Below are 15,221 nucleotides of genomic sequence, written 5' to 3' on the forward strand. Positions count from 1 at the left end.
AACAAACAATAGTTGAAGTAGATCATTTTTTCTTAGAATCCTCTGAGCTATTCACAGATTACTTTTTCCAGGACCTTCGCTGTACATGGTAAGATAATGATTGGCCTGAGGTCCTTAAAATAAGATGGATTTGTAATTTTCGGCAGCGTAGTTATTAAAGCTTTACACATGGCGGATAGAAAGTTGAATATGTAATTGAGATATTGATTAAAGATATTATAATATTACTTGTGTGCGATAGAAATATCTTCAGCAAGTCCAATGAAACTCCATCACACCCGAATGCATTTGAATGTAAACTTCGAAGATGTGTTATTATAACTATAAATATGTTAAATGTATAATGAGCAACATGAAACACAGTTTCTGTTATCAGTTTGTTTAAGAAAGCTATAAGCTTTCTTACCACCTATTCAAAATAGACTGCCTCAAACCTGAGAAGAACGGGATGGGGAACAGCGGGCTTGTTTTATATATAAAAATATGGATTACAATGTAATATCGTTCAATAAACATTTATAATTTGAGAGCCTGAGAGTGTTCGCATTAATTTCCAGTCTGTGGTGCCATTAAGAGAATCGTTTATGCTATAGTAACCTTTCCCACACAAACGTTTTTAAACAATTCTTTTAAATTTCATAACACATTTGTGGTGTTCATTTTCATCTTCATCTGGGATCATATTGTAGAAGCAAACATACATACAATAAAAGACTTACTAACTCGACTTAACCGAGTAGTAGGCATAACAAGTTTATGTTTGTTCCTCGTGTTAACATTATGAATGTCACAGTTTCTAGCAAATTCCTCAATGTGCTTATGAGCATGTAGAACATTATCTAGAATATATTGAGAAGCAACAGTACCTCTAACATATTTAATCTGTTGACGTCACAGAAGTTCCTACATCCGATCTCAGTACTCATGTACCATCCGTTGAAGGCGTTGGCCGTGAACTCTATTCCGCCACAGTCGAAGCGCATGCTGGAGACAGCGGGCAGGGCGTACCAACGTAACTGGAGCTCTTCGAACCACTCGCATCTGTTGGTCATTGTAGGTACGACATCTCAAATCAATTTCCTAATATACAAATATTGTGTTTGAGCAGGTTATCAACTGTATAGTAGATGAAGCCACAAGATTAGAGTTGAAGAGAGCATACAAAATTTTATGAACGATGCGTTACTCGAACGGTTGGCTCAGTTGAAAATAGCACTCGCACGGAACGCGAAAGGACGCGGGTTAGAGTCCCGCATCGTTCATAAAAAAATTGTTTTCAGATTAATAACTTGTGTAATTAATCCCTGAAGTCAGGGTTATCTTTAAAACATAACTAATTGCTAAAATAGCTTTAAAATATTTTTTCTACTCCTCTTCTTTTATCTGTACATACTTCATTGAGTCTTTGAAAAAGTCTATACTCTATGGCCTCAAAAAGCATTGTTTACCGTACCTATAATATCGCCAAAAAAGCACAGTTTGCTTGGTGCCACAGGCAACTAAATCTTTTTTTTTATGGAATAGGAGGACAGACGAGCGTACGGGTCACCTGTTGTTAAGTGATCACCGCCGTCCACAATCTCTTGCAACACCAGAGGAATCACAGGAGCGTTACCGGCCTTTAAATCTAGGTTAGGTATGGTAGGTTTATAGAAATATTAGGTATACATACAGCATAAACTTCTTAATATAATTTGCCAAAATGCTGCTAGGTATATTTGGTATTTGTATATTGTTTGTACCTTTGAAATTCCTTGAAGGAAATATGACACGACTCACCATAAAAAGTACATATAAAGTGTATATACATTACATTTTCCACCCATTTAATAAGCAACTCGAAAACCTAAAGAAGTTTTCACTTCAAAGATCCATTCAGATCAAACAGCTTCAAAATATTTTCACAAAAATTTCTACTTTAAACATGTATTTAACAGAAGGTACGTAAAAAGTAAAAAATAAGCACCTATTATAATACCTTGAAGTATTTTATGGAAAAGAAGGACAAACGAGCGTATGGGTCACCTGGTGTTAGGTGATCACCGCCGACCACGTGCTCCTACAACTCCAGAGGAAACACAGGAGAGTTGCCGGCCTTTAAGGAAAGTGTACGCGCTTTATTTGAAGTTACCCATGTCGTATCGTCCCAGAAACACCGCACAAGGAAGCTCAATCCACAGCTTTGTAGTACGTGGAAGAAGGTTCCTTGAAAACCGCACTGTGGAGGACAACCCCACATCCAGATGGTGGGAATAATATTCTAATTTGTGGCGTGTGGTGTGAAGGTGGGATTCAGCGGCAGGAATCACGTGAAACAGCTTTTCGGAACACTCCCCGTTTATGCCAAGTTAAGCAAAATTATTACTGTATTCAATACGTTTAATGTAATATTTTGGTCTCAAAAATTAATTACCACCAACTTATTTTTAAAATTGACATAAAAGCAATCAAACATCTCATATCTCATCAATCATATTTTCAATTCAAAATTTATAGTAGTTTTCCAGTATTCTTTATACATTTTCTCGCAAATAGTTTTTGTTTTTATTATTATTTATATTAAGTATAGTAGATATAGCAATAAGCATTCTTATGTTGTTAATAAATAACGTTGAATGTTTTCCCACAAGCACACAGCCGGTCTGAGGTTCGAGTCTCCTTAGGAGACGCCCCGCGACTGTTGTTGCGTAGTCTTTGCGGCCTCCACGGCCCACGTCCTACTTCGCTGTGAAAGCCAGGGCTGCTAACAGCACAGAGGAGGTTTTAGTCGGTATGGGGTGTCCGCTTACGCGGACTTTCGAGTCCGACATATCCGACGTCCTCCTCTCCAAAAAAAAAAAAACGTTGAATGACTTTCATAAAACACTATAATAATAATACTAACATAACTCAATCAAAAATATATTGTTGAATAATATAAAACAATCCACAAATCTATTACGTAGACCAACATTGGAGAGTAATCACTCCATTTGCAACGTTTACGCCAGTTAACATTATCAATGGCGATATATTGAATGGCCGAGATTTATAGCCAATAAACGCGGATTGGAGATCACTGGCTCAAAGTTTTACGATAAGCAATCTTCACGGTATTTGCCAACCTTTCGTCTGGTACAATATGCATTCAACGAGTGTTTATGCGACATAAATCTGAGATGGAAAATGTTGGACGCGAGGCGGCCGCATGTAAGGTCTAGTTTTATTATTAATATTATCTTCAATATCATTATTCTAATACTAGCTGCGTAGACGCTGTGAAGCAGTAAAAATACTATGACACATGACATGTAACATCTGTTCTTGGCCAAGTTAATCTATTTATTAAAAATATAAGATATTTTTTACATTGTGTTCCTAATTGACTGTAGAACACACAACATGTATTCTTTGAAAAATATTTAGTTATTAGTTTATTTAGTTTTTTTGTAACGGTTTTATTATATATATACATAATAATCTTGAACAGCACTTTGTGTGTTTCTTTGAACTAATCTAAACTATTTTTTTCTTTTCCTGACGGTTACATTACTTTTGATGAAACTTTTGTTGCAGTTTTTTACCCCTTTAACTTAGTTAATAGAAAAATAAAGCATCGATAAAATACCATTAGCAAACTGCGGAAGCTTATGAATTTAAATTTTTAATATATTCGTAAATAAAAACTGTAACAATACACGTAGAAATTTATACAATTTTTACTTGATCGATGTGTATGTATGCTGTAATGTTGTGTTGATTTTATGAGGAACATGTGGATACAAATGAAGATAGTAGGCATTTACGTCACTTGGGCAATACGTGACCAATCAATATTACAAGTTAAACTTACGTGGGATGTGTCATGTGAATTTCCATAACCAGGTCGCGAGGTATTTCAAAATAGTCTGGGTCCTTGCCGTTCGCCGACAGAACCAATGGCAGTATGTCCCAGGCCGTACGCGTTGGCTTCCAACCCAGTTTGAGGCAAAGCTATAAATTATAAAACATATTAAAACTTTTTTTTTATAAAATAATAAACATGAAATTATGGTTTATATAATTTTGCATGTAAAAAATATCACTTTTAGGAGACTAAATATAAGTCATTATTTTTATCCCCACTTTTCGCTTACTTTGTACAATTAATGTTAATTAATGCAGGCATAATTCTATAGAGTATTTAATTGAAAACTGAAAAAGAATTTCAATAACGAAAAATATAAAGACAAACCTAAAGAATACAATATAAATAAAATAGAGTTTTTTGTTTTATCTTTATATTAAAAAAATATAAAAATATATTTAAAGATATGACCCGCTACATAAGGTGTTTATCATCAAAAATTACTACAGCCTAATTAAATTAGCTCTTAAACTAAGATGTGGTTAATATTTCTTCTAAGAAAATATATTCACTTGTAAGATGAGGACCGCTATGTATTTATAAAAGTTTACCAGAAACAATATCTATAAGTATATCAGCGGTCTTACAAAAGTTATAATAAACTTTCATTACGTAATTAAAACAGGGTTATATTAAAATATTCAGAAATACCGCTCTAATGTTTTGTAACAAACAAAGTTATACTGATACCGCAGGTGTAAATCACAGTCAGTTATGTCGATGAAGATTGATTTATTTTGTAAATTTAACAACTTTTCGTACAATTGATAACTCGAAGAGACCATCGGACAGTAATAATTTTAAACTTCAAACTCTACCTTCAATATCAGTTACGCCATTAAATTATTCCATAAATTTATTACTAAGGTAATTTATTGATTAATGAGAGAGTTGAAATTAATTTTAATTGTTTTAATAATTTTAAAGTTATTAATCTAAAAAACTCAAATACTTTGGAACAAGTACGTAGGCAGGCAGCCATCAGTATAAACGATGCAAACAGTACTTTTAATTGGTGACTATTGAAGTCACCTGAAGTCACAAACATGGAGATCTATCTCCATAACAACGTACGGGGTTGTAGATTGATGTATCTATATATAAGCATGTACAGGCTAATTATTAGAAACAAGGAAGACTACTGCGATACCACAATAAACCTAGATAGTCATACCATAAAGGCATTCACGGATGGCTCCACGACTGAAGCTGGTACCAGTGTTTGAGTTTTCGGCCCAGCAATCAATTACCACGAATCCTTAGGTAAAGCAGTAACTGTATACCAGACAAATGAACCTCGACAGGAATTACCAGTCAAGGAACATTGCTATAATGTCAGTTAGTCAAGCAGCTCTCAAGGCACTGACGTCCTACACAATAACATCACGGTTGGTGTGGGTATGCATGAGAAATCTGGATATCCTCTGCCAGAGCAATAAATTTACCCTGGCTTGGATAACGAATCACAAATGTATAGTAGGTAATGATAAAGCTGACCGGTTAGCTAAGGATGGAGCCTCATCTCCCTTGGTATGCCCTGAATCCTTTTGTGGAGCTGGAGAATCTCTTATCCGAAATGTCCTAAGGAATCAAGAAATGCTGGAGGCAGCCAGTCACTGGTCCTGGCTACTAGGCCATCGGCAGGCTAAGCTTCTCCTAGGCAACTATAAACGTAAGCGTGCCATACAATGCATAAGCTTGGACAGGAGACAACTGAGGGCCCTCACGGGTTTCCTCTCGGGCCACTGCAAGCTGAACGGGCACCTAGCCAGAATGGGTCTCAGTGAATCAAAGCTGTGCAGATTCTGCTGCGAACCGCTGAAGACCCCAAACACATCCTTCTAGAATGCGAAGCCATTGCCAGAATCAGGCTGGGGTGTCTTAAAATACCTTCACTCAAAGCAGAGGACGTGCCTTGCATAAACCCTCTGAGGATCCTACGCCTCTTAAAAGTAATAGGTCTCGAGGATATAATTTAAATCTCACGGTAACACGTTTCCTAGTTATTAGCCTCGGATCTTTTCCTGATCTCATTTTTTTTTGGATTCAAGTGCATTTTAATTCCCAAATCATAATAATAATAATAATAAGCACTTAAATGAGTATGTTCAATACTCATTTAAGTCAAGATATTAGTGTTTTTGTTGCATTGCATAACGTAGATTGTTATAACGAAAATTACTTAAACGATGAAGCTGTAGGTAAATATTGATGTAAAAGAGTTTCAATGACTTTCTTGTGACTTCTTCTCATTGGGGCTCAACCTTTTCGGAAGTGGTGGTAAAAATGGTAAAATATATAACATTTGACTATATATATATCTGATTTGATTTAATTTAATACAAAAACGTTTCATCCTAAACGGATTTGTGAATGTCGCTTCTAATTCGTATCTTAGACTGAAATATGATTTATTAATATACCCGATGCAGAATGCAAAAAAGCTACATTCTGGAGGACAATAAATTTAATTCTAGATGGAGTCGTATTTTACTATACAAGCGTGCCCCAGATACAGTTGCGCCGAATTTATGGAAAGAAAAAAGAATTGAAAATGCTGTACATGCACGTCATACTTATTTTTCATGATATTACAGTAGTTATTTTGTAGTAAAATAAATAAAAATTGTAATGATAATTTTAGTTATAATTTTTATGAAAAAATCCTAACATTATATTGGATTGTATAACAATATGTTAACAGATATTTATCCACTAATTAGTCTTACATCCTCAAATGGAATAGAACCTATAGCACCCGTTTCATGTGCTCAGGCACACCCCCTTATGATTTGCTTACACCTATAGGAAGCAACCTTAAGGTCGGTAAGACTGCTATGTGCTTGACTGCCATGGTTTGCTGGTGAGGTTAGCTATACCTATGGCGATGTATTGGTTATTGAGGCGGTTGACCGTTTAGATCTGCAAGGCTTCAAACATCTTCAATGATATAGCCAACTGGACCGGCTAACCGAAACAGTCAACCGCAGAGCACAATCACCGGCCTAAAGAATTATGGTGGTCTTACTAAGTCGGAGTGACGCTTTACTCAAAGCATATCCTCAAGAACTAGACCTTAATAAGCGGAGTCATGTGGCACTGAATAGAGCTACAGCAACCAACCGTCTTCTTTCTGAGATTTAAGAATTCTAAAACGATAACGCGGGAGAGATAAGTATCAAAGCTATAAGGAGAAAATCAGCTACGACAAAAAAGTGAGTTAAAAACTCAAAAATAACGGTTTCTTTTTCTTCGTCAAAAACTAACCGTAACCGTTATTGTAACGAATAACTGAATGGATATGGAATATTCTGTATCAGACAATATTATATTATTATCGGAACACGATACTTAAAAAGGAAAAATTATATAGCTCAGCGGTTGTGCAAGCGTAAATGTTGACTGTATTTTGAATATTAATATAATATGTACAAGCAGGGAAACTTATTACTTTAATTTTGAGTACATTTGTATTAATCCTTTGAAAACTATTTACAATAGTAATTAATCTCAATCAGATCTACCTCGGTAAATTCGCAATGCATAGGATCTCCCAACACGGTCCCATCTGGCTGCCTGTATCCAGCATAGCTGATCAGCTGACTGTTCCATATTCTGTAGTCGTGCTTCCCGTCTGTGCGCTGCGGGAACACCGTTATCGCAGACCTACGATTAACGTTTCCCATTTCATTATTCATACAGGAACACTCATTAAATAAGACACTTAAACTTAACGTTATTGTTGGGAGTTTCAACACTATAATACGTCTTCCTAAAGTGCTGACTTCTTCTGGTATTGCAAGAGAATGTGTACTTCAAGTGATTATCATTGAATGAATGAAAAAGAATGTTTACTTTTATATGCATCCAATATTGAGGTACTGGTGTGTGTAAAGTCGAGGATTTAAGTTAGTTATTTTTATGGAAGATGTCAACAAATATATGTGTGACCACAGGGATCACCTGATGGTATATGATCAGCGCAGCCTCTCTCTTTAACACCAGATGAATCACAATCACACCTTATAAAGAGTCAAATAAACTATGTCTACAGCAAATACCACCTCCGAGGCAATAAATGACGCTAAACTTCATAATGACAACTATGACAAATACTATCTTGTAGTACTTGTCATAGTTGTCAATATGAAGTACTTATTAAATACTTATCATCTGCAGTCTCCCTGAAAACGAAATCTGGAAAGGTCTAGAATCGTCGCGTTAACTAAAATCAATTTTATGCAAACATCTAATAAAAACAAAGTTACTATTACACGCGTTTTAATCCTTTAAAAGTGTTTTATTCAAATAAATAACACTCGCGTTAGTGAAAGAAAATACTTTGTCAAATAAACTTTCAAATTATGAGTTCTAAATCCGAAATCACATTGAAACGTGTCAAACGAAAATATTATTTTTAATTATTATTTACTATTACAAATTTTTGTTAAAAAAAATACTTGATAATCTTCTACATTTATGACGTCGGTAAGGCAACAAACTCAATGCACAAATATTGTATTAGTGCGATGCAGGTTGAACGTATTGGTTTTATAAATTGGTGCAATTTGTGAACGTAAATAGTAAAATCCCTGGGGGATGTTTCTTTTTTAATATCATCCATTAACGACCGAATATGCGGCCTGTTATACACCTGATATCACTCCAATAAGGTGCGACGCTGATCGATTAAATGTTAGATAATAAAATAATAATTAAATTGACAAATTTTGGATAGATTATTTTGTTACAAACTATGTATAGCCTGTACTATGGGTGCAGGTCAAAAAAAGAGCGTACACCTTCTTTAAAGGTCGGTAAGGTTCCTGTGATTCCTCTGGTGTTGCAAGATAATGTGGGCGGGGGTGATCACTTAACACCAGGTGATCCGTATGCTCGGTTGTCCATCTTTTCCATAAAAAACGACAATATGTTACTTTGTACATGTATAAAAAGGCATTTATTTACTCAAAATTGATTCCTTTAGAATTCTTTTTGACGTCATCTAATAACAACTAGATACTACTACCACCGCTTCGAAAAAAAATGTCGCTCTGAGAGAGAAGAAAGGGGCACAAGAAACTCTCCCAGCATTCTTTTTTTGCGCTTTTTTCAATAAAAATATATAATATTGTACAGTCATTGCTATCGCTATAAGATAATCACAATCTAGTCCCAGGCTGTCCGATCATTTAGATATTCAGCAGTGGAGTAATAGGATTTAGGACAGAGCCATTTTTTTAGATAATGCCTGAACAGTGGCTTGGACTTTATTATAGAAGTGTATACATTTACCCTTAAAGCTATTATGTATCTTATGAAGCCTACTAGAATTAGTTACAAGTAATCCCTTATTTCTAGTGTTATAATAATGAAAATCACTATTAAGAGCAAATACCGCCGCCCACAAGAGGAACAGTGGCAGACCGGCGAAGTGCAAGTTCAGAAAAAGTGAACGCAAATAAAGACTCGTTCCTATAAGCGGTATTATTTCCAATCCCTGACCCACTCTCGTGTCAATATATTTTCTGCGCCCAAACAGTAGTGTTTTTTTTCATATATATTTGAGGGGGCAAACGGGCAAGAGGCTCACGGGATGGGGAGAGGTGAGGCAACCGCCCATAGACATACGCAACAACAGGTGTGTCAAGGCCTTTAAGGTGGGTGTATGCTCTTACAAGTTACAGTACAACCGTAGTGTACATGTTACTTTATGCTCTAGCTTAGAATTTTTATGTATAGCAGCGTGTATGCAATACTAGGACATTTCAAAGTAATCAAAATTACAAAAAACACAATTGATCAATTATAAAATGATATGATTTCATTTAGATTATCAAGGTAATGGAACGGAATGAGGTGCGTCAGTTCATTTTGTATTTTGCTGTGACATAGACCATAATATATTTCTGTTATGAGAATGTTGATGCTTAACTTCTGATGTATCTATTCTCACAAAAAAACTTTATTATTTTTAACCCAAAAATTTCTTGTTTCCGTTGACCAGTGGGAGGCTCCTTTGAACAGCATGCCGCCTAGTTTATGGGTACGGCAACGATGCCTATTTCTGCCGTGAAGCAGTAATGTGTAAGCGTTACAGTGTTTCGGTCTGAAGGGTGCCGTAGCTAGTGAAATTACTGGGCAAATGAGACTTAACATCTTATGTCTCAATGTGACGAGCAATTTGACGCAATTTGTACAAAATTTTTGAGGTTTTTTAAGAATACAGAGCAGTACTGCATTTGGGCAGGGCGTATCAATTACCATCAGCTAAACGTCCCGCTCGTCTCAACTCTTATAATTATTTATAATACATGTAATTTACCTTATATTTCCCTTGTTTGTGCTGTACTTGATGTGGTTACAAAGAGCTTCAAACATACCGCTTGTAGTTGTTACTTGTCTGCAGTCGAAAACCTTCAAGAACAAAATGATCATCATTAAAAAATGTATGCAGCTTAAGTTTTTCATGGAAGAGAACGACAAACGAGCTTACTGCTCATGTGATGTTAAGTGATCACTGCGGCCCCAAATTCTCTTGCAATACCAGAGGAAGAACAGGAGCGTTGCCAACCTTTTGGAAAGTGTAAGCGTTTTTTTGAAGATAACTATGTGAAATACCACACAAGGAAGCTCATTTAATAGCTTACTTGTACGTGGAAGAGAGTTCTTTGAAATCCGCTCTGTGGAGGAACGACAAACATCCAGATGGTAGGGATGATATACTAATTTGTGGTGTGTCGAGCGAAGGTGTAATTCGGCGGCAGGAATCAGGTGAAACAGTATTTTTAATTTAAAATGAATAAAGAGTATAATGTGGGTTTATGTTTATATTTATTCATTATTCTCCTTCCTTTCCTTTTACATTGGAACACGAAAGGAGCGACCGTCCTATATCTAGGTAACACTGAAAATGTTAAGAAAGTGAAAAACGGCTTCTACATTAAGAAAGTTGACAATACTTTTTTTTCGAAGTAATCTCCGTTCCTCTCTACACATCGTCGCATTCGATGGAACCACTAAGAAAAGCAATGGGCGCATTCTTCCTTAGGGGTCTCTTCTATGGCAATTTCGAACGCTTTCACCGCATCTTCAGTGCTCGTAAAGCGAATACCTCGAATTTTATCTTTAGTTCTTGGGAATAAATAATAGTCGCAGGGCGCTAGGTCAGGACTGTATGGCGGATGACTAATTATCTCGACACGTGCCATAATCAAATATTCCTCAGTCCGATTTGCGGAGTGCGCTGAAGCATTGTCGAGGTGCAGGAGGATCCTGTTTCAAGGGCGCTGCTGTCGAATTTTTTCCAAGACAAAGGCAAATAGCGATTGACATACTAGTCTGCAGTAACTGTCCTTCCATCTTCTAGCACAACTGTCGCGAAATGACCTTTACGACCAAAGAATGAGGCAATCATCTTTTTTCCTTGACTTCTTCCTTTCCTTACCTTAGTTGGCCGATCCTCGAAAGGAAACACCCACTGTCTTTTGGTTTCGGGCTCATAGCAATATATCCAGCTTTCATCACCTGTGACGATATCAAATACAGCATTCAAGTCACCGCCGTTAAACTTATCTAACATTTGGCGACACCAGACCATGCGAAGGTGTCTCTGGTCGTCGGTTAAAGTATGGGGAATCCATCTGGTACAAAGCTTCCTGACTCCTAAACGTTCGTGTAATTTTCTTGAACTTAACTCATACCAATGCTCTTATCTTCCTCTATCATGCGTCGCACAGCACTGATGTTATCTTCAGTAGTCGCTGTTAAAGGGAGTCCCTCACGCGGATCATCATTGTGATTTCTACGTCCATGCTTCAACTCGATGAACCAATGAAATAAGCACAAAAGAGTCTATTTAAAATATATTACAATAAATATATTAGAGTTAACGCCATTTTGAATATACAACATGACTTATGAGAAAGCAACGATATTCAAGATATTTGCGATCAAACAAGAAAAAACAAAGCGCGGTAGTAGGAAGCGGTTCAACACACGGACCTGTCGGCGGTTGCGCTTAACTTACAAAAAGGTATTTTTTTTAATTCTGTATAGAAAAAATTGTGCAAAAAAGAAGAAGCTAAAATATTATGCCCTACGAGATCGTTTGTGCCTACCAGTCATAATTTAAGCATTATAGGTATTTTAAAATATATTTTGTAATTTAGTTCATTTTTTCCATTTCTCCATTTTAACTATATAATCGTTACAACGTTAATATATTTGACCTAATAATATTGTAAAATTATTTGGTGACAATATCTAGCCTGTTCATTTCCAATTGTGATGTATAATCTTATTCACTTCACTTATATACATATACTCTAAGATCTTCAATAAAGGGATTACTCTTAGACCAATATTCATATTCCTACAATGTAACAACAGTATACAAAATACCTTAAAATGGTTCCTAGGCTTTAAGCTTTTGCAAGCTGAATAAACTTGATCTGAATGGATTACACGTGAATCTCAAATTCAACCGACTAATGGCTAAAATTACTAGGATATAACATCTCCTGCAAAATAATATGCATCTTTTAATTACATACCAAAATGATCAAAATGCAGGATTCAAACGGATATGCCCCAGCGCTTTGATCACATAACCAACCGTTCGAATGATCTTTTATCCATAAATATTGATATAATTGTAAAACTTTAGAGTTTTTTTTTTAATTTATCCAAGAAGCGAAGATTTCCCTTGTACAAATAATAAGTAATCTCTTTATTATAATACCTACTCTTCGTACTACTACAGCGTCGCCCAATTTTTGTGTCCATCATTAGTGTTCATGCATTATTATTGTGTTTTAGTTTCTATAGCTAAATTACTGGACTAGCAACATAGCATCTTATTCATCTGATGGTAAGTGATACGCTTCTGTGATTCCTCTGTTATTTCAAGAGGATCACTTAAAATCAAGTGATCTGAGTGTTTTTCCTCGTCTTCCATATAAAATGCTTCAAATATTCTAATATAACTAAATAAATTAGTACCTAATGTTATTAATACGTGAATTCAATTAGAATCAACCCTAAAAAAGCTACACACGCCAGCCGCTTAAAAGTCTAATGTAAATCTTCATAACAATAGCGAAAATACACGTATATAATTATAAGCATAATATTTTCCTTTCCCAACCCAAATCTAAAATAGCATTGTTCAAAAAACACGTACGACCTCTTACTGAAACAGAATTAATGAAATTTTCTAAAATAAATCATTTGAGGTCCTACGAACCGCAAACAAGTCGAAAGCTTTCTGATTAACCCGAGCAATCTGTTAAATCCATGTAATTACGAAATGTACTGAGTACATCGAGAGACTTAAATTTAGTCGCGGTAAATGCCGATTTAAGTCCCCCCAGTTTAAGTCAAGCCGATGCGAAATGGTAAGCGAGTAAAGTCCTCGTAATTTTGTTACGTCGCTCGCTACTCAATCAAGTGACTTAATTAGAAAAATATTGGGATTAACAGCCTTTCAATGGCATTAGGCTTTTGATAAGTGTTGAAAGTAATTGCGCTAATAGATTGCGAAGCTTGGCGGTCAAACAGGGATTTGGGTCGGGCACGATACAATGGATAAATAAATGCAAACGGCGCTCTATGTAAAACAAAGAAAATGCCTCTCAATATATTCTCGAAAATGTTATTTATGTACATATGCACATAAGTGAATATACCATAATGTGAACACCTGCAACCTATGCAACATATGCCTACTCGGCTAAGTCGATTTAGTAAGTCTTTTGTGGGGTGATGTAGGTATATGCTTTTACAATAAGATCGCAGAAAATGTTCAAAACAAATGTATTACAAAATTTAGGAGAATTGTTAAAATTCTTTGTGTGGTTAAGATTACAATAACATAAATGACTTTCGTAATGATACCATAGATCGGGAATGGAGCGACCGCCCTCAGGCTATTAAATAATAAATTTTATTGTTCGATATTACATTTTTGCCATAGTATAGAATCCCGATATAGAACGACCTTCACCGAGCTGGTTACTGGATGAAACATATTTTTTATGAAATTTAATATGTCAATAAATATATTGCATATGGGTTGCCAAGCAAATTTCAGTCCAGGATTGTTTAATGGACCAATTGAAAGTATGCAGAATACAATAATATAATTATTATAATGTTGCAATCTAGCGTCAACTTAGGCTTTTGAAATGAGGCTGTTTTAAATGTACTAAGGTGCGTTCACTATTTTACTTAATCCTTTATTCTGGAAGTGTATTTGTTCATTTGGTGCATCCCCACTGGATCCTATAAGTCCATACAGGCATAAGTACTTGCTTGTACAATAAAACTTTATTTTGTAATGATATCTTAGATATTCTTCCTAGAAGCCAGTACATATTTTAAAAATGAACTTCTAATTGTTCTCTTTTTTTCTTGACGTCAGCCTTCCAGCGAAGCTTTGTGTCACGAGTCATGCCCAGATATTTGGCTGTATTTGCGTATGGTACTATTTTATTATAAATGTCAACAGGCTCATTACTAAAGTTGACATACATAGATTTACTTTCATTAAGTTATATTATCCCTTTTTATTAAATTAAATTTAAAAGTTGCATTGAGATTTGAACAGATTTTAAGCTAAGATTGCGGTTGTTGAGTGACTGACATCCACATGATATAGGTGAATCTTGAGTTGAAATGAGATGGTTCTTTGTTTACAGTGTCGATGGTGCAATAAGTTGATGAACCGTTGACTCTCACCACGGTGTCCTTGGTTCGACCCACCCCCACCCCCACCCCCACGTACTTGTGTTTTTTGGGTTTTCAAATTTATATGTAGGTAGATTCGAAGTTTATAAGGTAACGCACTTGTGATTCCTGTGGTACTACAAGAGACTATGGGCTGCGGTGGTCACATTACTATACTTATAAAATGGAAAATACCGTACCTTATACAGACATTTAGTCTGGAGCGGCAAAATTTACAGCTTGTTTAATTTATATACAGCATGACTGGTGAGATACAAGCGAATATCTATGTAGTGTAATTTGGTGGTTATATAACATTGAAGATTAAAATTACAAAATATATTAAAAATACCTTAAGTGATTACTTAGTAAACTTATGTGAAAGTCAAGTTATTAATTGCGCAACACATAGTCGGGCCGCGGAAGTAGCAGGCGAGGAGGTGGTCACATGAACCCTTATACATAGAGAAATTAAAAAAAAAAAGTACTTTACTTTTTTAAGATTAGGAAAATAACAGTCTTACCAGTCGTATACCCTGTGCAGAGCATAAATATTTGGTCTGTAAATAATTACTTATACAAAAAGTTAAAGTCATCGCCTAATTGT

General features: G+C 35.5%; 1 protein-coding gene across 2 annotated transcripts in view; it reads right to left on the minus strand.

Annotated features, from left to right (window-relative positions):
• Nucleotides 1–15,221, minus strand: part of LOC126966156 (nitric oxide synthase-like protein) — a 138,328-nt gene that overhangs the window by 19,414 nt on the left and 103,693 nt on the right. For both annotated transcript variants that reach the window (XM_050810118.1, XM_050810109.1), the window contains 4 exons: nucleotides 10,212–10,303; nucleotides 7,411–7,552; nucleotides 3,833–3,972; nucleotides 867–1,041 (listed from right to left, as the gene is read on the minus strand). In XM_050810118.1, coding sequence (XP_050666075.1) covers nucleotides 867–1,041; nucleotides 3,833–3,972; nucleotides 7,411–7,552; nucleotides 10,212–10,303 — 549 coding nt within the window. The remainder of the gene's footprint in view (nucleotides 1–866; nucleotides 1,042–3,832; nucleotides 3,973–7,410; nucleotides 7,553–10,211; nucleotides 10,304–15,221) is intronic.

Source organism: Leptidea sinapis, chromosome 1 (genome assembly GCF_905404315.1).
Source record: "Leptidea sinapis chromosome 1, ilLepSina1.1, whole genome shotgun sequence".
Taxonomy (NCBI): Eukaryota; Metazoa; Arthropoda; class Insecta; order Lepidoptera; family Pieridae; genus Leptidea; species Leptidea sinapis.